Below are 25,037 nucleotides of genomic sequence, written 5' to 3'. Positions count from 1 at the left end.
AATGGACCATTCCCTGTGCCTTCCCTTTTGGCTGATTTTGCTGTGTGTCCGTCCTTTGTGTTGGATCATACCTGAGTACAGCTGATTCTGTGACTCCCTGGTAAAATACTAAAGCCAGAGAGGGCTTAGGGACCTCAACATGACACTAGAGCCAAAATGAAGACAAAATCTGCCAAAGATCCAGTGGAAGCTTTACCAAACTCAGAAGTGGGATAATGACTACAAGTATTCCATGGAGGTACACCCTGGCTAGAATCACTCTGAGATCAGCAGAACAAGGCCCAGAGCCAAAGGTGTGTAGCTGAGTCCGCTCTATCCTATGTGCACCAACAGGGACACTCATGCTCATATACATGTTTACCTCCCAAGGGAAGCAGGTGCCCTCATCCCAGCTAATTCCCGCCTCCTGGAAGGTAGGAAACAAATCTCCCATTGTGCAGTGAGGAGCTCTATGTGGATCAAACACTCATTTCTTATTTATGTTTGATTGAGAACGTTCTTTTTTAAAGTCAGAACGCATCAGCCAGACACAGTGGGCACATGCCTGTAATCCTAGCACTCAGGAGATGGAGGCAGCAAGAATCAGACCTCTAAGTCAGGCTAAATAGAGAGAAGAATGAATATATATTCCTGTGGAAACTGAGTCCCTGCAGACCTGCTACAGTGTCCACTCACCATCCATCTCCACAAGCATCTGGTTTAAAGTGTTCTCCTGCTCACTCTGGCCTCCCAGGTGACCACGGCCTCGCTTCCTGCCAATTGCATCAATCTCATCAATGAATAAAATACAAGGAGCATTTTTTCGGGCCATCGCAAACATGTCACGAACCTGGAAAGGAATGCAGACCGTTTTATTGTTTCCGTTCCTATCGCACAGGAGAACAGTTCACCCTTAGCCCTCCCTGTGATACATCAGTACCTCCCTAATGGGGTGCACTCAGCGCTTGTCCCACACAAAGCCTAGAGCTACACAAAATGACCAATCCTGGACAAGAAGTGTGTTGGCACGTTCTATAGCTGGTTACCCATCCACCTACCCGTGCCGGCCCAACACCAACAAACATTTCCAGGAACTCCGACCCATTCACAGTGATGAAGGGCACATTGGCCTCTCCAGCAGTTGCTTTTGCAAGAAGTGTTTTGCCAGTTCCAGGTGGGCCAGTGAGCATTGCTCCCTGCAAGAAAAAAGGGACACCTAGTTCTCCAGAAGGACAGACAGAACACTGGGAACAAGCCCAGTTTCCTAATACATACAGGCAACTTTTAGGGCTAAAAAGGACCTTAAATCTACCACTTTTAGAGCCTAGGGTTTTTAGAAAATCTTTTTTCCTTAAAAAAACTAATACACACACACACACACCACCACCCCACCCCCCCCACCCCCCCCGAGCGCACACCTTTAATCCCAACACTCGGGAGACAGAGCCAGGTGGATCTCTGTGAGTTCGAGGCCAGTCTGGTCTACAGAGTGAGATCCATGACAAGCACCAAAACTATACACAGAAACCCTGTCTCGGAAAACAAACAAACAAGCAAACATATAAATAAATAAATAGAAAACTCCCAGATCCAGACTCTCACTTGGAGAAGTTGTCTTCTGCAGGAATAAGTCTAGCAGTTTACTGGTTCAAAGAACCAGAGTGCTTTTCTTTTTTTTTGCTTTTCTTTTTGGTTTTTCAAGACAGAGTTTCTCTGTGTAGTCCAGGCTGTCCTGGAATTCGCTTTGTAGACCAGCTGGCCTCAAATTCACAGAGATCTGCCTGCCTCTGCCTCCCAAGTGATGGGAATAAAGACATGTGCCACCATCTTCTGGCTCAGAATGCTTTCCTTAATGATTATTGCCAAATTGCTCTCTAAAACAGCAGTACCATTTTGCACGGCCTCCCAGGAGTGAAACACAATTGCCTGTTGAAATCCAGCCAGGAAGCCTGTCCAGCTTCACAGCTGGTTTGAAGGGTGGACACAACTCATTTGGGGGGGGGGTTCCATCAGTTGTTCAGGCCAGGCACTTAGGACCCAAGTCTGAATCCCCAGAATCCATGTAAAGCCAGGCACAATAGCAGTGCTATATAAGACAGCAGCCAGAGACAGGAGAATCCCCACAACTGTAGCCTGGCATACACAGCAGCAAACAGCGAGACATCCTGTCTCAAACAAGGTGGAAAGTGAGTTTGTCCTATGACCCTCACACACGTTCTGTGGCACGCTGTGTTGCTTAGTTTTGTCAACTTGACACAAAAGAGTCTTCAGGAAAGAGGGATCCTCAATTGAGAAAATGTTCCCATTAAACCGGCCTGTAGACAAGAGTGTGGGGTGTTTCCCTGACTGAGGATTGGTGTGGAAGGGCCTAGACCACTGTGGGTGATGCTACCTCTGGGCAATTGATCCTGGGTTATATGAAGAAGCAAGCTGAGAATCAGGCAGTGGTGGCGCATAACTTTAGTCCCAGCACTTAGGAGACAGAGGCAGGCAGATCTCTGTGAGTTCGAGGCCAGCCTGGTCTACAAAGTGAGTTCCAGGACAGCCAGTGCTATTACACAGAGAAACCCTGTCTCAAAATCCCAGAAAAACAAAAACAAAAACAAACAAGCAAAAAAGAAGCAAGCTGGGTAAGCCATGGGGAGCAAACCAGTAAACAGCACTCCTCCGTGGCTTCTGCCTCCAAGTGCCTGCCTGCTTGAGCTCTGCCCTGACATCCTTCACTACTACTTGGAATCCAAGAAGAAACAAATCTCTTCTAGGCTGCTTTAGGTCATGGTGTTCATCACAGCAATAGAAACTAAACTAAGACACGTACATGCCTACACTCACACATATGAGCACACATTTGGAGGAAAGAAAAAAACAAGATCACCAATTCACATCTGTATAGCACCTTCATTTTCATTTTATGAACTATTATGACTGAAAATTAAAAGGACTTCTTAAAAAAGTGATTACATTTATTTAGTTGTGTTTAGGGGGTGGGGTTGCCATGCCACGGTATATATGAGGAAGTCAGAGAACTTGCAAGAGTCAGTTCTCTCTTTCCACCATGCAGAAAGAGCATGTGGGCCCAGGAACTAGAATTTGGGCTGTCTGTGCTCGCTTCGGCAGCACATAGACTAAAACTGGAACGATATAGAGAAGATTAGCATAGCCCCTGTGCAAGGATGACTCGCAAATTCGTGAAGCGTTCCATATTTTAAAAAAAAAAAGAATTTGGGCTGTCTCCAGGTGGTGGTGGGTCATACCTTCAATCCCAGCACCTGGAGGCCGAGGTACATGGATATCTGAGAGTTCGTGGCCAATGTGGTCTGTGGAGCTAGTTCCAGGCCAGCCAGGGCTACACAGAGAAACCTCTCTGTTGGGGGGTGACTCAGGCTGTCAGGTTTGAAGGCAAAGCTCCTTTACCACCACACCCAGCTTACTGTTCTAGAATGTGCATGTGTGCACACACTCACCACTGCACATACGCGGAGGTCAGAGGACAACCCACAGAAGGTTGTTCTCTCTTTCTATTATGTGGATCTCAGGATCAAACCTGGCTCATCAGGCTGGTGATGAATGCTTTCACCAGCAGATCCATCTCACTGGCCCCTTGAAAAAGATCAAGACCCTGTTTCTGCTGGGCATGGTGGCCCATGCCTTTCACGCCAGCACTTGGGAGGCAGAGGCAGGAGATCTCTGTGAGGAAAGCAGCCTGGTCTACAGTGTCTCAGGTCATCCAAGGCTACAGAGAGACCCTGTGCCAACAACAAAGCTTGTGTGTAGAGTTCAGAGTGCTGGGTTACTGTCAGGTCATCATAGATGAGATCGTAACATTAAAAACAGACCAAAAGCAAACGTGGGCTTTTTTGAGACAGTGTCTTTAGTCTACAGCATAGGCTGGCCATGGACTCACTATGTGGCCTAGACCAGCTCGGAACTCTCATAAGACCTCCAACCTTGACCAACCAAGGGCCAGAACTATAGGCGTAAGCCATCTCACCAATCAAACAGGAGGACTTTAACGTTCTACACTACAGGCACAATTTCCATCCTCTACTGTGGTTAACAGAAATACAAACTTAAGGAGGAAAAAAACTTTGTTAAATATCTCTTCTAAATAACAGCAATCTGTACTTCAACTTGGTGCCTGGATTGTATCACTGTTTCCTGAAATCACTACCTTTGGAATTTTGGCTCCTAAGTCCTGATACTGCTTTGGGTTCTTCAGGAAATTCACAAACTCCATAATTTCCAATTTGGCCTCTTCACAGCCAGCCACATCTGCGAATCGCACATCAATGTTGTTTTTTAAGATCTTGGCTGTTGTCTCACCAACACTGAAGAGGCCTCCTCCTCGGCCACCACGACCAGTCCCCATTGGCCCCCTCTTCATGGTATAGAGGAGGATGCTAACCAGGACCAGGGTGGGTACCAGGCTTCGGAGAAGAGAGCTGCAAAAACCCAAGAAAACCACTTGTTACTTTCACTTAAGAGAAAGGTCGGAAGTCCCACTGTTACCCAGAAAGAGCAAACCATTCTAAGATTTTCATTGTACAAAAGGGGCAGTTTCTAAAAGGTCCTAACAGCACTGCTTCTGCCCTGACCCACAGCGGGGGGGGGGGGGGGGCTTAGCCTTTGACCAAACAGATCTGACAGACCCTTAGCCATATGCTTTCTTCAGAAGACTCTGGTTCAGCAAAGATATCTATATCTAATACGTTTATTTTTATTTTTCCTACATACTTTCCTATACACTTTTTAAAGGCCGCCTGGCATTCTCTTTGCAATAAACAGACGTAAGCCAGTGCCATGGTGTATACCTGGGAGGCTTAAACCCAGGAGTTGAGACTTAGATGGCTATCAGAGTGAGGCCACTTCAAAACAAAAAATTTTAAAAATAAAAATAGATCAAAATATTCTTTAAGTATTTATGGTGATATTTTATTTGTACTGAAATGTAATTTTAATTTTATGTTAATAAATAAAGTTGCCCTGGGGTCAGAGCTATTAGAGCCATAGCAAGAGCGTGATGGTTAGAAGAGCTAGGTAGATTTCTGTGTGTTCAGGGATACAGCCAGTATTGGAGACATATGCCTTTAAGACCTGGAGGGCGGTACTTACAGGCAGTGATGAGGCAGTCATGTGGTTGGGTTTAGAACCAATGAGAAGGCAGAACAGAAAGACTATTTAAACACAGACAAACAGGAAGTAGCTCTCTCTCGGGGAAGCTAGGAGCACTGCAGGAGGTAAGATTTTATCTCTGAGCTCTGACCTCTCGGCTTTCTCTTTCACATTGGCTCTGTGTTTTTTATTTTAAAAAGACGATTGGTTACATCTACAAGTATTGATACTGTAAATATTAGCAGATGCCTATAATATGTTTAAAAAAAATAAGCACACCCCAAAATAGGTTAAACACTGAATTTCTGTTTTGTGTTCAGAATCAGATGCCCTACACTCGAGTCTCCCAAGAACCTCCACATCCCTGGAACTCACCCATCACTCTCAGTAGTATAGACTACTGCAGCCTGGTTGGTCGGCTCAATCCCCAGCTCCCACTGAGCAGACTCGAGGTTCCGCTCAAAGGTATCAACACTACCAATGTTAAACCACACGAACTTCTGCAGAGACCAAGAGAAAGTTTAGGCTCACCATTGTGTCCCACGGGGATTGACCTCTCATCCACATCTGTGTTCTCCCAGAAAAGCCTCTTTCCCCTAGCTCTGACAGACAGATATGGACAAATCCCTTCCTGGAGCTAGCTCCAAGGGCAAGCAGGCAAACAGCAGCTCATTCAGTTGTGGCACACGAAACTTCAAGGTTTTAAGTTCTAGACAAAATATAAAATGCTGCCACAATAGCCAAAGTCTCCCTTTGTCTTTTTCTACCTTTTCTCAGAAATTTTGGCAAGTGGTTCTTACATATTACTTGACAAAAATTAATTATAGTAGTCTTAAAGGCTTCCTGCACTAGCCATTATCTATTTAAGACAATGAGATAAACCATAATTATCAAGATAAATTTTTTAATTATTTTTATTTTTTTGTGGCCAGGCAGGAGTGGTGCAGGCCTTTAATTGGGAGGCAGAGGCAGGCGGATCTCTGTGAGTTCAAGGCCAGCCTGGTCTACGGAGTGAGTTCCAGGACAGCCAGAGCTACAGAGAAACGCTGTCTCAAAAAAACAAAACAAAAAATTATTCTTTGTGCATGGGCATTTGCCTGCATAACGTCTCCGCACTCTATGCATGCCTGTTCCCTGTGCAGGCTGCATGATGTCTGTTCACTCTATGCATGCCTGTTCCCTGTGCACTCTGCATGCCTGTTCCCTGTGAAGGCTGCATGATGTCTGTTCACTCTATGCATGCCTGTTCCCTGTGCAGGCTGCATGATGTCTGCTCACTCTATGCATGCCTGTTCCCTGTGCACTCTGCATGCCTGTTCCCTGTGCAGGCTGCATGATGTCTGTTCACTCTATGCATGCCTGTTCCCTGTGCAGGCCGGAAGAAAGCAGCATACTCCCTGGAACTGAAGTAATGAATGCTTCTGAACAATCGCATGGGTGCTTGACATTGAACCCGGGTCCTCTTGAAGTACAGTCAGTGCTTGTTTAACCACTGAGCCATCTCTCCAGCCCAAATCATCACAAATAACATGGACCGATGGACAACTGGGAAGGTACTTTACTAAACAGACAACTATAGCTTACAGTTTTTAAAATAACCTATCCTAGGGCTGGAGATGGCTCAGCAGGAAGAGCAGTACTGCTCTTGCAGAGGACCACGTCAGGAGGTTCCTAACTCTAACTCCAAGGGGACCTGACACCTCTGGCCTCAGCAGCCACCTATACTCACATGCACACACCCACACAGACACACAGACATATATAACTAAAAATAATAAAAATTGGCCGGGCAGTGGTGGCGCACGCCTTTAATCCCAGCACTTGGGAGGCAGAGGCAGGCGGATCTCTGTGAGTTCGAGGCCAGCCTGGGCTACCAAGTGAGTTCCAGGAAAGGTGCAAAGCTACATAGAGAAACCCTGTCTTGAAAAAACAAAAACAAAAATAAAAAAAAAATAAAAATCAACTCTTAAAAAAAAGTGATCTGGTGTGGTGGTGCACGCCTTTAAGCCCAGCACTTGGGAGACAGAGGCAGGCAGATCTCTGTGAGCTCGAGACCAGCCTGGTCTACAGAGTGAGGCTGTCTCAAACAACACCAAAAGGTATCCAGGACACTTGGCCACACATCAGCCCCTCACCTCGGATGTCGTCCCAGGAACAGGAATAACTCGAACAAACTGCTTGTTCACAACCTCCAGCCGCTCCACCTTGGAAAAAGAGAAAAGCAGTCGTAACAGCCAAGGCAGTAAGGACTTTCAGGCCAACCATAAGCAGTGTAGGCACAGGCACACCTACATCCTAAAGACAACATATCCTCCCTACCATCCACAGCCCAGTCTAAGTAAGTTTTAGTTTCTTGTTCCCTTGGATCTGAAAGCTTGGGGCATGAATCTACCTCATTTTAATAAAGAAATTATTAAATTCAGGAAGCCTCTCAAATTTAGAACATCTGAGCTCCATACTCGACTACTTGAAACCCTAAATGACTACAACAGATTAAAACCTGTTAGTATATGATGTGTATGAACTTGGATGCACATGCCACCATATGTGGACAGGAGAGGACAACTCCAACTTCAGGGGCCAGCCCTCACCTCCAACCTTTTCTAGACAGTGTCTGTGTTCCCACTGCATAGTCCAGGCTACCCAGCCCACAAGCTTCCAGGGATTCTCCTTTCTCCATTTCCCATCTCCCAATAGGTGCATAAGGATCTCAGACATCCTTGCTAGGCACCCAGCTTTCATGTGGGTTCTGGGGATTTAAACTAAAATCCTCATTGCTCTGAAAGTGTCTACACCCACAAGCCATCTCTCATACACAATACAGTAAAATCTTGAGTACAGACCTGATTCAGAAACATTTTGCCCACCACAAAAAAACAAACAAACAAAAACAATGCCGGTAAGAATAAAAGTAGTCCCAGAGGCTCATGAGCTACCAGCAGCTGTACAACAGACTGGTATGCCTTTGAGAAACAGAAAAAGAGAATGGCACACCTATATCCCAGGACTCGAGAAGCAGGAGCATTGCTGCACATTCAAGGCCAGACTGGGCTGCAGAGGGCAACCTTGCCTCAAAAACAACCAGAAAGGAAACCACAACTTGATACCATCCACTTTGTAACTATGACGACACAGTATTGTTCCTCTTTCTCAATTTGTTTTTATTTATGTGTACATGTCTGTGTGTCTACTATATATGTACAGGTGCCCACACAGGCCAGAAGAAGACATCAGACACCCCAGGGGTAGAGTTCCAGGCTGTTGTGAGCTGCCTGATATGGATATTCAAGTTCTCTGGAAGAAAATCAAGTGCTCTTAACTGCTGAGCCATCTTTTCAGCCCATCATCAAACAATTTTGAACCACTACAATATAAGTGACTAATGTAAACTTGCTCTTTGATAAAGATCCTCCCGAACACAGTAAAGCAGCAGGTTATCTGCTTGAGTTCGGGACACTCGGGAACCTGCCTGCAGGTCCTGTTCTGCACTCTCCCCAGCAAGCCCACAGACAGCAGGTCCGTAGGCAGGGAAGGGCTGTAGCAGCTCTGTCTCCCAGTACTGTTAGCCAAGCTACCAAGCACCTCTCACAAGACAGATCTCACAAGCCTAGGGCTGGCCAGCAGGGGCCAGGGGTACAGCGAAGGGGAAAAAAAAAGTTCTCAATCAGACAAGAGACTGAAATTCAAAGAGTAATGGATAGAGCCAAATTTTAAGAGACAAGCTCATGTTTTATCTTTTGATAATGCCAGGACATGGTATTAAGACACCTTCTACCCAAACAGAAAGCAGGACTGACACTGTTCTGTTCTGCTTGAGCTGTTCCTGTCCCCAAGTGGGCTGCTCAGAACTCCATCACACAGTAGCCTGACTCTCAGCCCCTCCGAGAGCTCACAGCTCCTTCAGGGTATTGTAAACCTCCTGCATAGCACCCTCTTTCCCAAGAAGACAAGTCTATAAATCTCCTCACCAGACCTCTGGCTAGGTAATACTGTACAAAGTGTTTCCAGGTGATCTCTTTTCCAGGATTTCGGAAATAGAAATATAAAAATCCTGTAGCCACGCCTGCCCCCAAAACAGCCAGACTCCGGAAATCCTTGTCATCCCAAGGAAACTCTCCCTATGGAAGAAAAGAAAACACGTTTTCTAGTTAAATAACAAATAAGGTGGTTTCATTTCTTTGCTTAAAATTTTTTTTCTCTTTAATTTTTATTTACATGTATGTGTGTGTATCCAGGAAAGGGGGTGCCCATGGCCCAAAGAGGGAGTTTCCATGGAACTGGAGCCACAGGCGGATGTAAGCCAAACTTGTATCCTCTGAACGGCATGAAAACGACAATTTCTCTATGCAAATGACAATTTTCTCTTTGTTCTCTTTCAATTTTCTCTATGTATAGCCCTGGTTGGCCTGGAACTGACTTACTATGTAGGCCAGTCTAGCCTCAATGTCACAGAGCTCTGCCTATCTCTGCCTCTGGAGTATTAGGTGTGAGCATTCAGGCACCTGTACTGGCCTGCCCTTAGGGTCCTGACAGGATACATCCTCAGCTGCTGCCACTAAGAGCACCCCCTGTGTGCATTCACTAACTTCCCTATAAAAGGCGGCCTTGCCCACCTCCTGTCTCTTTCTCTTCTTTTTCCTTTGCTCTTGTCCCCAGGAACGGGTCTCTGTCCCCTTCTCTCCCCTCCCCGCAATAAACCTCCCACGTAGGCCTGTGGTATGGCTGACTCCTTCCCGTCGTTTTTTTAAAATACATTAGGATTAAAGGCATGTGCCACTGTGCCCTGCAGAAGGTTCTCTCTTATCTTGGACTCTAGGTCTTGACACATTTTAGTAAATTTCTTAACTCTGAACTGTCTAGGTCTCTCAAAAATCCATCCTGGAAATCAACACCAACAGTAAAAGCATTAAAGAGGGACCTTTCAGAAATGACTAAGTCATGTGCGCTCAATCTTCATGAATGGAATTTGTATGCTAACATTAAAGGTCTTGAAGGATGGACTTTGTTCCTTCTTGTCATATAAGGATACACTATTGCTCCTCTATGGACAAAGCAGTATATAAGACACCATGAATGGAGTCTTGAAAACAGAGACCAAAGCCTCTACAAACCCTGGACACACCAGCACTCTGACCACGTATTTTCGAGCCTCTTCAACTGTGAATAAATACACGCTATTTACAAATTACACAGTCCAAGGGGCACAGTGGTGCACATCTGTAATTTCAGCACTCAGAAGCAGAGACAGGAGGTTCATCACAAGCCTAGGCTACACAGTGAGTTCTAGGCCAGCCAAGTTTACATAGACAGCCATGTCTCAAAAGAGCCAAAACAAACAAGAAATCGATCAAACTATCCAGCAATTTTGTCTAAGAGCAGGAACAAAATAAGACAAAGACCCCACAAAGCCTGCATTCTGTAGCAACCACACTCTCTGGGGAAGTGACACATGGCTGCTTCTGGTCTTTAGATGCACACAAACCTTCTGCATCCGTCTCCACCAGGCAAAGTCATCTTGCTTCCCTCCTCTCTTGCCTCCATCTCCTCCAGGCCCAGCGTTCTTTGGTTCTACAGTTTATGAGATTTAAAAAAAAGAAAGAAAAGTCTTCTATTACAACAGAAAAAGGAAGAGAAAGAGAATTTTTTCCAGAGAAAGAGAATTCAGAGAACAGAGAACGAGCCAGAGAGCTGGTTCAGTCTTGTGCTTGCTGTGCAGACACAGGGATCTGAGGTCAGGTCTCCAGCACCCATGTTCAAAGCCAGCCTCAGTGGCACTTGCTCCTGTAGACTCTGCTCCGGCAGCAGAGACAAGAGGGTCCCTGAGGGTCTGGTAAAGCAAGTCTAGCCCACCCAGCAAGTTCCAGGTTCAGAAAGAGACCTCACTTCAAAACACAAGGCGGAGAGCTGGTGAGATGGTTCATCGGGCAAAGCTATTTGCCACCAGGCATGACAGCCTGAGTTCCATCCCTGAAACGCGAGGGATGGAAGGAAAGAACCAAGTCTCACGAGTTGTCCTCTGACCTCCACATGTGCTCAGTGGTACACGTTGATAGATTCACAACATGCCCCCAGGTTGGGCATGCCCGGCGGACCTAGACACTTCCGCCTAACCATTACAGGGTCAAAACGTCTCGTGTGACCAGGACCCCATGGCTTTGCATGGTTGTGTAAAGCATGCAGTGCAACCATGTGATCTACGCGCATGCGTGGAGTCGCCACATGCGCCTGTGTACACAGGCACGGCCCAGCCTTTATAAGCCAGCCCCATAGTCCTGGCTTCTCTCCTTAGGCACATGTCTTTCCCGCAGGCCTGTCACGTCTGTCTCTCTCTCTTATCTTAATAAAACTCTTGTTAGTGGATTCTGTCCTGTTTCGTGACACTTCCTCGCAGGGTAAGAGCGCCGCCAAATAACTAACACACATGCGTGCTTACACACGTACACGTACATACACACACACACACACACACACACACACACACACACACACACACACGCACATGCGCTCTCTCTCTCTCAGATGAACAAATGTAGTTTAAGAAATTAAAAATAAAGTGGAGTGATTAAAGAAGACATCCACTATCCACCTCTAGCCTACAAACACATGCACATATATTTGTCATGTACATACAAATAGGCACACCAAAAAAAAAAAAAAAAAAAAAAAAAAAAAACAGGAAAAAGAAGAAGCTGGGAGATATTGCTGAAAAGCAGCTTCAGATACATATAAAAATCGCTTAAATTTTACTTAGTGTGCTTCAAACATTACCTGTTTGTTTTTATTTTTTTGAGACAGGGCTCCATTATGCAGCCCAGGCTAACTCGGAACTTGCAATCCTCCTGCCTCAGCTTCCTATGATTATAGATATGTACCACAATAGCAGGCAGTCCAAATTTTAACAGCAATCTTTCTTTTACTCTTGTATTAGGGACCAGTCTTAGTATTATACATCCCAGGGGCTCAGGAGAGAGAACTACTAACAGTGAGGACTATTTTCGGGAAACAGAATCTCAGCACATGTGCTGTTCTGTCCCTGTCCACAGAAAATACCTGCCTTTTCTTTCCCTGGGCACGAGGTTCCCTGCCTCCTCAGGAATGTTATTCTACCTCTCACCTTGATATGTAAAAACCTCTTTTGTTCTCAAAGTGCTCTGGAGAACCACTAGGCCTCCTCATGGCGAGAGGATGGTCTGAGCTTCATTAGCACAGGAAACAAAGCTGTGTGTCTCCTGCCAGCTGGTCTCCTAAACTCAGCAGGGGAGTTAGTAACTTTGTAGGTTCAGCAGGTCAGGGGAGCTGAACTGTTACCAATTGGTCTGGGCACGCACAGATTTCATAGCAGAAGGCAGCTGGAATATTAACAGCTGGGTAGCACCAAATATTCATAATAAATGGCTTTGCCTTTTGACAGACCCTTGGCTGGTCAAAGTTCAGCTTTAATACACAGCTGAATCTCTATGATATATTCTTGCGGCCTGCAAGATTTTTCTTTTCTTTTCTTTTTTTCTTTTTTTTTTTTTAAGCTAAAAATAGCTAGGAGGAAAGAAAGAAGCAGGCTGACACAGGCCCATCCCTTCTCGAGAGACTCAAGACGCATGTCGCCTGCAATCAAGAACAGTATATCAGTGTGTAGAAAAACTGCCGTGTGCATTTTTTCTTCTTTTTGAGTCAGGGTCTCACTATGCAGCTCTGGTTGTCTTGGAACTCATTATATAGACCAGGTTGGCCTCCAACTCACAGAGATCTGCCTGCCTCTGCCTCCTGAGTGCTGGGATTAAAGGCGTGCGCCACCATGTCCAGCCCATGTGTACACTTTTGACTTATGGACAATGACGAAGTAGAGTCCCCTGAGCCTCTTTCTGCAATATTCATACAAGTTCTAGGTCAGACCAGTCCTTCTCTACATACCACCATTCCAACAACCCTAAAACAGTCTCATGCGAGTCCAGAAAAGGCCACAGTAACACCAGAAATGGCAACATGAATGAATGATTGTGGTGATATTCTGTTTGTGCTCTAATAAATAAAGCTTGCCTGAAGATCAGAGGGCAGAGCTAGCCAGTAGTTAACCATAGAGGCCAGGCAGTGGTGGCACACCTTTAATCCCAGCACTAGGGAGGAGGAAGTAGGAAGATCAGTGGAGGCTCATGCCTTCAATCCCAGCACTTGGGATCTCCTGCCTTTGATCCCAGTACTCAGGAGTAACACACCTTTTATCCCAGCACTAGGGAGGTGAAGACAGGAAGTGATATGGCTGGGCAGAGAGAGGACTATAAGGCAGGAGGAGACAGGAGCCCTTTCGGCCTGAGGTTTAAGTAAAGGTAAGGAGTCTCTCCAGTGGCCGTCTTCTTTACTTCTCTGATCTTTCAGCATTTACCCCAATATCTGGCTCCAGGTTTTTATTGTTAAATCAATTAGGGCCGGGTGGTAGTGGCGTACGCCTTTAATCTCAGCACTCAGGAGGCAGAGGCAGGTGGATCTCTGTGAGTTCAGAGCCAGCCTGGGCTACAGAGTGAGTTACAGGACAGGCTCCAAAGCTACACAGAGAAACCCTGTCTTGAAAAACCAAAAAAAGAAAAGAAAAAAGAAAAACCGGTAGCGAGATGTACCACCATACCTCCCAATTAGCTTATATGTGTTTCTTTTCTTTTTTTTTTTTTAAATTTATTTATTTATTATGTATACAGCATGTATGACTGCATGCCAGAAGAGGGAGCCAGATCTCATTACAGATGGTTGTGAGCCACCATGTGGGTGCTGGGAATTGAACTCAGGACCTCTGTAAGAGCAGCCAGTGCTCTTAACCTCTGAGCCATCTCTCCAGCCCTTATATATGTTTCTTACTATTTAATGCTCCTAGGTACCTAAGCAGGTGAAACACACCTGTTAAACCCATCTGAATCACCAAACTGCGATGCAACTTAAAAATGACTCATAGAGGCTGGAGAGTTCAGTGGTTAAGAGCACTGGATACTCTCAGACAGGACCCAGGTTTGATTCCTAGCTCCCACTTGGCAGCTCACAACTGTCTGTAACTCTAGTTCCAGGGGATCTTTTTGGCCTCTCTGGGCACCAAGCATGCATGTGGTACACAAACACACATGCAGGCCAAACATTCAAGCATTTGAAATAAAAATAAAAAATAAACTAAAATCATCAAATGTAGAACTTGACAGTCTGACTTATCAAACTGGCCTTTTTACCTTTTTTTGGAGTTACTGAATTTCCTGGGTCTGTACTTCTTCCATTCTTCTTATTCTTAAAATATTTCTCAAACCCTTAGGGACAAAAGGAAGAGGTTGTGGTATTTTTAAAAGGAACACACACTCAGAAAAGCAGGAATACAGTCAAATCTGGCTGACAAAGTAAGAAAGCTAGCTCTCCTTCCTGCCTTTCTGCTTCCTGATCAAACAACATGCAGCCCCAGGTCCACACACAGACATATGGACTAAGGAATATTTCTTCTACTTTCTGGAGATAGAGGTCTCCAAATGCTTCTATGAATACAGTCCCTTTGCTCAGAACACTCACCACAGGTCCATGGCTTACTCTGAAGGGCTCCAATAGACCACTGTGCTCCAGGTAACTAGTCTACCTGTTTTACTTTCCAAACCTGAGGCTGGATCCTCAGAATCAATGATGCAGAAACTCACATGAATTCCCACGCCTCCCGAAAGCTTCACCTAGCGACATCCTTCTGAGACATTTCACTTTGGCCAGTGTCAGTGATGTATCAAAGCGACAAAGGCATGCAGGTGCTACCGTGAGGCTCAAGGTGGAAACTAGACAGGGAAGGATGGGAGCATGCTAGCGGTCATGCCCCCGAGCCACCTGCTCAGTCACTGTGGGAGACACCCTGAGCAAGTCACACTAGTCCCATAAACTTCATGCGGCTAGGGAAGGCAGAAAGTGAAAGAGGTACCATACCTTTGGGGGGTTTTGAACACAGTCGTGGGGGAAACGAAGTCAGTCTTCCCTGCAGAGCCTGCTGCTGCAAGCATATCCCCTGATGACACTGAAAAGAGAGACGAGCAGGCTGTTTCTGCAATGCGACACAGCATCCTCTCAAAGCAGCCAGGACAGGACGCAAGGGACAGAATTCCGACTGAGGTGTGGGCTTATTGTTTGCCCACTTAGATATTCAAACAGAATAAATATGAACTAAATTCACTGTAAAAACTCAAAGGATTTTTTATAGTTATAATATCCAGCCAGGCAGTGGCAGTGGTAGTACACGCCTTTAATCCCAGCACTCAGGAGTCAGAGGCAGGCGGATCTGAGTTTGAGGTCAGCCTGGTCTGCAGAGTTGAGTTCCAGGACAGCCAGAGCTACAGAGAAACCCTGTCTGGAAAATAGGTGCTTTCTTTTGTAAGCTGACTTGGTCATGGTGTTTTATTGCAGAACAGAAATCTAACTAAGACAGAAGTTGGTGCCGGGAAGTGGGCTATTGCTGTGACAGACCTGACTGTGTGGTTGTTTCCTTTTGGTTTTTTGTCGTTGCTGTTGAGGGACACGGAAGACTTTGGTACTGTGGACTAGAAAGTGGTTGAATGTTTCCAGCAGAGCTTAGTGGGCCACCCTAGTAGGAGTTTGGAAGACAGTGGTGCCGAAAGCCATGTGGAGGCCTAGCTCAAGAGGCTTCAGAGGGAAGGAAGGACTTTAACAGCAGTGGACTCGAGGCATGCCTGTGATACTTGGTCAAGAATGTGGCTACCTTCTGCCTTAATCTAAATTAGAAAGTAACAGACTACTTTCTTTGGTGGAGGAGTTTTCAAGACAGCCTAATACTGATTTTGCCGGATGGTTATTAAAAATCACCCTTACACAAATGTAGAATGAAAGAAAATAAGTAATATCGAGGACTATGGGGGTCCAGCCCCTCATAGTCCCCTCCCAGGATCTGGGAAGAATCTACAACCAGCTGATAATTAATCTTTGATGAAAAGAAATGAATCTATGTACACGAAACTTAGTCGATACACTTTATTCTTCTGAGTCAGTTCTCTCTCTACACAGCTTCTATTCTGCTCTCATATCTAGCTCCTTTCTTGCTTGACTTCTCCCTACATTAATCTGCTGTCCCCTCTAAGTTCTATCTTAATTCTCTCATCTTAGTTCTGCCTCATCTAGGTCCTTTTCATCTCGTTCTTATCCAGCTCCAGCTCGTACTTCCCCATCTGACTCTTCCTCATCTTCCATCTCGTCCACACATTCTCTCTGGTCAAAATCCTCTTTATCCCTCTCCATTCTCTGTCTCTCAGTTCTCAATGTTCCTTCTAAGTCTCCTAGGAATCCAGTTATAAACCCAAGCAATAGCAAGGCCCTGATCAAGCAAGGTCATCAGGCTTGAATTCTATGGGGTTATAAAGGCAGGTAAGAATTTTCCTCAGGCAGTGACCACCAGGCTTTCTTTTACAACCCAAAATGGGAGAGGTGAAAGAGGAGGTCAACTGAGTGCTAATGACCGGTTAATGTATGAAAAAGGGGATCTATGTGCTCAGTCTACATTCCAAGAAGTGGTTAGGTAAGAAGTTAGGGGTCTGTTAGTAAGGTTGTGTAAGAAAGGAGGGTCTCACCCTAAATTGCACAAGAAATAAAGCTATCTGCCTTACCTAGGAGACAGGTGTTGTTTTGTATAGCCTTGGATGTTTGATAGGCATCTAGATAAATATACTGTTAGGAGTTCTTGGAAGCATGCAAGAAAATAATTTTAGGAACCAGCTAATATGTATACAAAAGCTAAAATATCACCATGGCTTGACCTTTGGAGAAGTCCTTGACTTTTCCAAGTAGTAGCTTTTGTGATTGTAGCTGAATTCCATTACGTTTTCATGCGACTTGCAGCAAAGTAGGGCAAAAAAAGAAATACACATGTACAACTTGAAAAGAAAAAGATCACCAGGAAATGTAACGTTGGAGCCAAGGCTTGTGCTGACAGAGAGAAGGGGGGGGGGTGGCCTGATCTGCACTGGAATAAAGGGAGGGCAAGACTCCAACCAGCTAAACTTCCAACTTGTGAAAGATTTCCTGATCCTAGGAAGGGAAAAATACATCAAGCAAGCTGAAAATGTGATTTGAGGTGGCCAAGGCTCACCCCAAGTGCCTACATGAAGGCCGGAGAGGTCCAGAAACCCTGAGAGGCCATTCTGTGAAGCAGTGAAAGTGACGCCTGGATCGCGTTAGAGATACCAGGAGGGTAGAGATGCTACAGCCGTGATACCTGCCAAGGAGAGCTGCACACAGAGAATGGAGCCAGCCCAAGAGAGAAAATACCTTAAGAACCAAAACTGTATCTTATGGCCTCAAGGGTTGTGTGTTTGAAGTGAGCTTTGTTGATCTAAGAATGATGAAGTTTCACTTAGAAATTCAAGCTAACTAATTGAGGATGTTCTAGACAAAATCTGTCTGACTAACTTCAGTGGCATAAGTGCCATAGTTAACAAGACTCATTAGGCCCTTCCCTTCCCAAGTAGACCATCAGCAAAGATTGCTGAGACTCATTCTCAGACAAGACAAACCACAATAAAGATAGACTGCCTGGAAGAAGCAGAGTAGCCTAGCAACATGGATGAGGCAGAGGCAGTTCAAGCTGCCTAGAAGACTCTCAGACAGCTGAGATGCCTGGAAGAGACTCAGGTCAACCGAGCCACTAGAAATGGACACTCTCCAACCTGCTGAACTACCTGAAATTTGTGCAGTGTGCTCCAGGTTTCTAGCTTTTGTAAGCTGTCTCTCATGCTTGGGTGGCCTTTGGTGATGCATCTGTCTCTGAGTCATTTCTGTTCCTGTAAGTAACTCCATTTACTGGTTCACCAAGTTGGACTTCAATGCTACCCATAACTTTGGTCTGATGTCAGTTCCCTATCTGGGGTGGGCAGACGTTCATTCACGTGTCCAAGGACAAGTGTCACACGACATCATCTCTTTAGTCTGTGGCCAGTGCTTCCTGTCTAGGGTGAACAGACATTTATTCACCCGCAGAAAATGACACAATCAACTCAAAGACCATTCAACTTACTTCTTTCACAAAGATACAGGTCCACGGCAGTTCAGTGACTGATTGTGCTATAACAACCTATAACACTCACTGTATGACTGATCTTACAGGTTAATTCTGTTCTGGTGAGAACAGGATCTGCAACACCGAATGCAAAACAATTCTGCAACCGACAGTGCTAGAAACAAACCTGTGAGCATTTTCCTAACCTGACTGTGAAGCTATTTTCTCCAAATCCCAAGATCCGACCCTGGAGGAAGGAGGGACGCTCTTAAAACTCAAGACGCTCAGAAACCTTATGCTCAGGAAATTACAAGGTTCACAAGGCCCATCCACAAAGTTAAGCAGGCAGTAAGCAACTGCTGCAGAGATGAGACCCTCTGTGGTGGCACTGACTGTAGGTTTTGCAGGGAGCTCCAGGAACGCATCTTCCCTGGGTTGTTGCCTATGTGTGTGACTTTTAATGATAAACTGCTTTTGACTGACTCATTCCTGAAAGTAATTCTTCCCCAGTTGGCCCCGTAATTAATTCCAGTGAACTCAATGGTTCACAAAGCTAGAGAGATGGAATCATTTCTTTGACCTGTCATGAGTGCCCTGAGGTTAATGGACATTTGTTCATCCAAAGTTACACAACACTATGGCATATTAAGAGGTAACAACAGTTCTGGACAGCTCAGGCAGTTACACAGAGAAACCTGTCTCAAAAAACAAAAAAAAAAAATAAAAAGAAAAAGAAAAAAGGGAGCAACAGAAGCAAAGACGAGTTGAGGAAGAACAGCTGTATGGCCCCTGAGACGAGTGATAACAGACTGATTTAAAGATGGAGAATCCGCATGGGTAATTCCAATATAGCTAACTTTCTCTATGAGGTATAGGACAGTGAGTCTCCTTACTGTAGTAGCAGATGCACGTTCTATGCGACGGATGGTGAAATATGTAATAAGGTTGAACTAAGAACGAAGAACGAAGCATCCATGGCACGAATCCTATGGTGGCCATCTTTCTCTGCTTAGTATTAAAAGCTACCCCTCTTTAATGAATGAATTCCACCTTCTAAATGGGGACCCTCCCCCCCAATAGCTGAAAGATATACTGCAAACCCTCAAGTGCTAGGATCAGCGGTAGGTAGACACTGGTGGAGTCAGAAGCAGAAATCCGGAAGCCGCTGCTCCCGACCCAGCCGCAGGCGGATGACGTCACTGCGACGTCCGGTGAAGCCCCCACCACGCCGCCTGAAACCTGTGGAGGACGCCTCCCTGCTCACCTGCCGAGCGATGCCACCGACCCTCACGCTGCTCCAGGCCGCCACGCCGCTTCCTGCGCAGCCGCCACATCGCCACAAGTTGGAAAAACGCCAGGGCAGGGCCCGACTGCCCGCCGCCCCCACCAGCCGGAGTAACATCCCCCGGCCCTAACCTCGCGCCGCCTAGGCGCGCGCACGCGCAGCAGGCGGGTCATAGTGCGCCACGCCCCGATGCGCGCGCGTGCGCAGCAGGCCACAGCATTGGCTCGGACCCTCTTTCCAGCTGGCCAGTTCGCAGCCTTACTTTTAAAGATCCCGAACGGGAGTGTCGCTTTGCGCGGCCTGATGGCTGATGACGGGTGACCCGCAGCCAACCTGACCTAGGCACCAAAGGCATTTAGACGTATTTTAAATGTGTCATCGTCAATGACACCAGTGGTTTGGGTGGGTCACCTGACTGAACTCTTAGAGCCTGCTCCTTCCGTGGGTGTACGGGTTAGAGGTGTTTCCGGTATTTCGCATCTAGCCTAGACGTGCTTCGACCTCTCGTGAACAAAGGAACTGTTTGGTACACGTCTTGCGTGATTGTTACCCCTCAGAGACCTTTGTTTAGTTGTGATTGGCTAGCTGGTTGGTATATGCAGCCACGTCAGCTTTACATCGCCTGCGGTTCTGCTGACCAGAAATGTGGGCTCGACACTAGGGAGGCGCGTCTGGCCCCTGGGAGTGCAGAATGAACCAGTTTCTGGACAGTGGGGCTGGACAACGCCTATTGTGCTCCTTCGTGGGTATCTGCTGCACCCGAGTTCTTCAAGGTAGTGCAGGGTAACGACAACATTCTAAAAGCACGGAGGCTGCTGCGTACGTTTCAAAGGTGGAAATGCCTGGGGAAAGGCCCCTGGATGCCATTGTCACCCGTAATGCCAAAAGGAAAGGAAGTAATTATCCTCGACATCAAATTACAAGTGATAAGCCAATTCCAAGCCAGGCAGGGCTACACTGTCAGGCCCAAAAATTTCTTCAGTGTGTCTGTGCTGCCTATGGTGACATCATTTACTTTTGGGAGTAAATGGCTTAGTCAAGACCAAATGTTGAAAAGATTTTTATGATTTGTATCATGTTATAAAGTAGTTTATAATATCAAAAACAAGATTCTTGGGAGCTGGAGCGACGGCTTAGCAGTTAAGAACTCTAGCCAAGGACCTAGATTTGATTCCCAACACCCACGTGACAGCTCACAAGCATCTGTAACCCCAGTTCAAGTGGACCTGTTGCCCTCTTCTGACCGCTGTGGACACCAGGCATAAACATGGTGCACATACATACATGCAGGCAAAATACTCAAACAGAAAGTTAAAATGTAATTTTTAAAAACTTGCCAGGTGTGGCAATGCACACCTTTAATATCAGCTCTCAGGAGGCAGAAGCAGGTGGGTTTCCAAGTTGAGGCCAGCCTGGTCTACAGAGCAAGTTCCAGGACAGTCAGGCCTACTTAGAGAGATCCTATATCAAAAAAAAAAAAAAAAAAAAAAAAGTAGCTGGCTGGGCACTGGTGAATCAGGCCTTTAATCCTAGCACTCCAGAGGCAGAGGCAGGCAGATCTCTTGTGAGTTCGAGGCCAGCCTGGTCTATAGAGCGAGTTCCAGGACAGGCTCCAAAGCTACACAGAGAATCCCTGTCTCGAAAAACGAAAAATTAAAAATTAAAAAGTGCCAAAACTTAAAACAGACAGTATTAGCCAGGTGTGGTGGTGCAGGCTTTTTATCTCAGCACTCTGAGGCAGAGGCAGGTGGATCTCTCTGTGAGATCAAGGCCAGCCTGGTCTATAAAGAGTTAAACATGTGTCTTCAAGGTGAAATCCAATTTATTGATACAATGTTTCCAGTATTAACAGTATTCTAAATGAAATGATAGCAAGATCAAGTTAAGGCACACCATTTAATGGATGTCTATATACTATCTAAGCAAAGCCGTATGAATAACAAAAATATGTAGCTTTGCTTTTCAATTTGATACAGGAATTTGAAAACAAATTTCAAGGTTTCTGGGAAAGCAATATTTTGTCCTATTTCAGCTCCATTTTCAGTTTCCAGGGACATTTTACCTGCCATTTTGTTTTGTTTTTATTCTCTTATTCTTTGAGTGGAGGAGTGGAAGTCAGCCTGTGGGAGTCAGTTCTCTCCTACCATTCTGAGGGATGAACTCAGGTGGTCAGCCTCAGCAGGAAGAACCCTTACCCACTGAGCCATCAGGCCAACCTAGTAGACCCCTACTAATTTTCAGATGGAGTCTTTCCAGGAACAAATGCTCTAGGCTTCATAATCATGCCTTATTCATGCCATTGTTTTTTAAGAAGTACTTATATTTGTGAGCAACTATTTTCAAGGATGAAACAGTAAAATTAGAACCAAAACATCTGACATTTCAGAACTCACATAATTTCAACTAGTTCCATCACACCAGACATTGATTTTTGTACACTTACCAAAGCAGGGGTGGGTGTACATTGTGCCTTGGCATGCAATGATGGTCAGGAGTCAGCTCTCTCTTCCCAACACATGGTCTCAGGGCTGGGCAGCAAGCACCCATACCTTTTGAACCATCCCACTGGCATTCAAACCAGATATTGGTTTATCAAATACAATGTGAAACATCTAAACTACTTTTATGTGTCCCTCTTCTTACATTTTTTTAAAGTTTGTATTTGTTTTTTAAATTTATTTTTTATGTATGAGTGCTCTTTTGTGCCATAAGAGGGCATCAGATCCCATTATAGATGGTTGAGAGCCACCGTGTAGTTACTGGGAATTGAACTCAGGACCTCTGGAAGAGCTGCCAGTGCTCCTAACTGTTGAGCCATATTACCAACCCCCCCTCTTACATTTATTATTTTAAAAAAATGTTTTTTAACCAATAAAGTTATATTAGTTAGATACATTCATTTATCAGTGATCACAAACTTGGGACCTGCTCATTGTTTTTTTTTTTTTTTTTTTTTTTTTGGTTTTTCGAGACAGGGTTTCTCTGTGTAGCTTTGCGCCTTTCCTGGAACTCACTTGGTAGCCCAGGCTGGCCTCGAACTCACAAAGATCCGCCTGCCTCTGCCTCCCGAGTGCTGGGATTAAAGGCGTGCGCCACCACCGCCCGGCTCTGCTCATTGATTTTAAGACTTTCCAAACAGGGCTCCACATTTCACTAGTATTTGTATATTTAATATGTGGTCCAAAGCAATTCTTCATCCAGTGCGGCCCAGAGAAGTCAGAAGGTTGGATACCTCTATACTAAAACCTCACTCATAAACGCAGATAGAATCAATCACCATTTCACAATTATTATACTCCAAGCTAGGCAAGAATTTAGTGGATGCTAGAATTGATAGAAGTTACATCAGGAACTGGATAGACAGTTCCATGGTCTCAAAACATCTCCACATTCGATACTATTGACAAAAACATAAACAGTAATCTAATGGAGAAAGCTGGCACACACCTGTGAGGGTTTGAATATGAAAAGTCCCCACAAGTTCATGTGTTAAACACTCAGTCCTCAGGTAGTGATGCTGTTTCTGAAAGTGGTGGAAACTTTAGGAACCGGAGTCTAGCAGAAGGAAGTAGGTCACTGATGGCATGCTTTTGAAAGCACGTGGTCCTGGCTCTCTGCCATAGAACACACAGCCTCATAGACATTCTCCCACCACAGTGTTTTCCCTTACCATATGCCAGAATCAGTGGAGTCAAGGACGTGGACTCGAGAAACCATGAGCCTAAATCTTGTCTTCTTTTAAGTTCCTTTCTTTCTCTCTTTCTTTCTTTTTTTTTTTTTTTTTTAAGACAGGGTTTCTCTGTGGATTCTTGGCTGTCCTGGGACTCACTATGTACACCATGCTAGCCTTGAACTCTGAGATCCACCTTCTGCCTCCCAAGTGGTGAGATTAAAGGTGTGCATCACCATGCCCAGCTAAGGTTGCTTTATCAAGTACTGGCACAGCAGTGAAAAAGTAACTAGTATACCACCTTAGCCAGGTGTCTTGGTTATTGTTCTATTGCTGTGAGAAAACACCATGACCAAGGCCTTTAATTGGGGCTTGCTTACAGTTTCAGAGGGTGAGTCCATGACCACCATGGCAGGGAGTGTGGAGGCAGGCAGGCAGTCCTGGTGCTGAGCAGTAGGTGAGAGCTTATATCCTGATGCCCAGGCAGGAGGCTGAGAGAAACTGGGCCTGATTAAACCTCAGAGCCCACTCACTCCCAGTGACACATCTTCCACAACAAGGCCACATCTCCTAATCTTCCCAAACAGTTCCACCAACTTGTCAAACATTCAAATATCTGACCTTGCAGGAGCAAAGGCAACTCAGGATGTATTTTGTTTTGTTTGGGGGATTTTGTTTATTTATTTGTTATTTACTTAATTTTTTTGGTTTTTTGTTTGTTTTTGTTTTGTTTTTTTGTTTTTTTGAGGCAGTATAGCTTTGCGCCTTTCCTGGAACTCACTCTGTAGTCCAGGCTGGCCTCGAACTCACAAGAGATCCGCCTGCCTCTGCCTCCCGAGTGCTGGGATTAAAGGCATGCGCCACCACCGCCCGGCATTTTTTTGTTTTTTTGAGACAGGGCTTCTCTGGTGGTTTTGGTGCCCGTCCTGGATCTTGCTCTGTAGACCAGACTGGCCTCAAACTCAGAGATCTGCCTGGCTCTGCATCCTGAGTTGGTTTCTTGAACTCAGAGATCCACCTGCTTCTGCCTCCCAAGTGCTGGAAATAAAGGCATGCACCACCACCACCTGGCCTTGTTTTTTTATTTTTTGAAACAGGGTTTCTGTGTGGAGCTCTGGCTGTCCTGGAACTCACTCTGTAGACCAGGCTGGCCTCAAACTCAGAGGTCCCCCTGCCTCTGCATCCTGAGTTGGCTTCTGTTTTGACAGTCTCATATAGTCTAAGCTGCCCTCAGACATATTCATGCAAAGGTCATTGTGAACTCCTGGTATTCCTCCCTCTACCTCCAGAGTATTGGATTACAGTCCTGTGCCACCATGCCCAGTTTATGCTAGAGATCAAGCCCAAGGCTTCATGCATGCTAGACATGCTCTTTTCCAGTTTAGCTGCACCCCAGTGTGAACAGATCTTTCTGCTTAGTTGTTTTTTGTTTTTGTTTTTGTTTTTTTGATTTAGGGTCTCTCTACATAGCCCTGACTGGTCTGGATCTCTCTCTGTAGACCAAGCTGACCTCAAACTCACAGAGATCCACCTGCCTCTGCTTCCTGAGTGCTGGGATTAAAGGTGTGTGCATCACCACACCCAGTACTGTGAATAAAATCTTAACTTTGATGGGTGAATTAAAGACATGAAATACTATTATTTATTTATTTACTTACGTACTTATTTATTGGGGTTTTGTTTGTTTGTTTTCAGAGAGATAGAGTTTCTCTGTGTGGCCCTGGCTGTCCTGGAACTTGTAAACTAGGCTGGTCTTGAATTTAGAGATCCACCTGCCTCTGATTCCCAAGTGCTGGGAATATGGTGTGCACCACTATGCCTGGTTGAAAAAAAATTTTTTTTTAATTTATCTATTTTAATTTATGTGTACGAGTATTTTGCCTACATGTATGTATGTGTACCACATTCGTGCCTGGTGCCTACAAAAGTCAAAAGAGGGCATAAGATCCTATGGGACTGGAGTTACAGATGGTTGTAAGCTGCCATGTGGG

At 45.4% G+C, this 25,037-nt stretch overlaps 1 protein-coding gene and 1 non-coding gene across 2 annotated transcripts in view; one reads left to right on the top strand and one right to left on the bottom strand.

The window, feature by feature from the left end:
- The window catches only part of LOC114701002 (AFG3-like protein 1), a 32,644-nt gene extending 13,091 nt beyond the window's left edge, over positions 1-19,553 (bottom strand). Inside the window, exons 1-10 of the mRNA XM_028880908.2 lie at positions 19,356-19,553; positions 15,019-15,106; positions 14,295-14,369; positions 10,574-10,659; positions 9,060-9,209; positions 7,227-7,295; positions 5,467-5,591; positions 4,151-4,421; positions 1,038-1,175; positions 676-829 (exon numbers count right to left, since the gene is read on the bottom strand). Coding sequence (XP_028736741.1) covers positions 676-829; positions 1,038-1,175; positions 4,151-4,421; positions 5,467-5,591; positions 7,227-7,295; positions 9,060-9,209; positions 10,574-10,659; positions 14,295-14,369; positions 15,019-15,106; positions 19,356-19,493 — 1,294 coding nt within the window. The 5' untranslated portion in view covers positions 19,494-19,553. The remainder of the gene's footprint in view (positions 1-675; positions 830-1,037; positions 1,176-4,150; positions 4,422-5,466; positions 5,592-7,226; positions 7,296-9,059; positions 9,210-10,573; positions 10,660-14,294; positions 14,370-15,018; positions 15,107-19,355) is intronic.
- On the top strand, positions 3,081-3,187 carry LOC114701008. Its single transcript, XR_003735755.1, has one exon. It is a non-coding gene; the product is annotated as a U6 spliceosomal RNA (small nuclear RNA).
- Positions 19,554-25,037: the final 5,484 nt, after the last annotated feature.

This window comes from Peromyscus leucopus, chromosome 5 (genome assembly GCF_004664715.2).
Source record: "Peromyscus leucopus breed LL Stock chromosome 5, UCI_PerLeu_2.1, whole genome shotgun sequence".
Taxonomy (NCBI): domain Eukaryota; kingdom Metazoa; phylum Chordata; class Mammalia; order Rodentia; family Cricetidae; genus Peromyscus; species Peromyscus leucopus.
The sequence above is the reverse complement of the archived record's forward strand: the minus strand, read 5'-3'. Positions and strand labels throughout refer to the sequence as shown.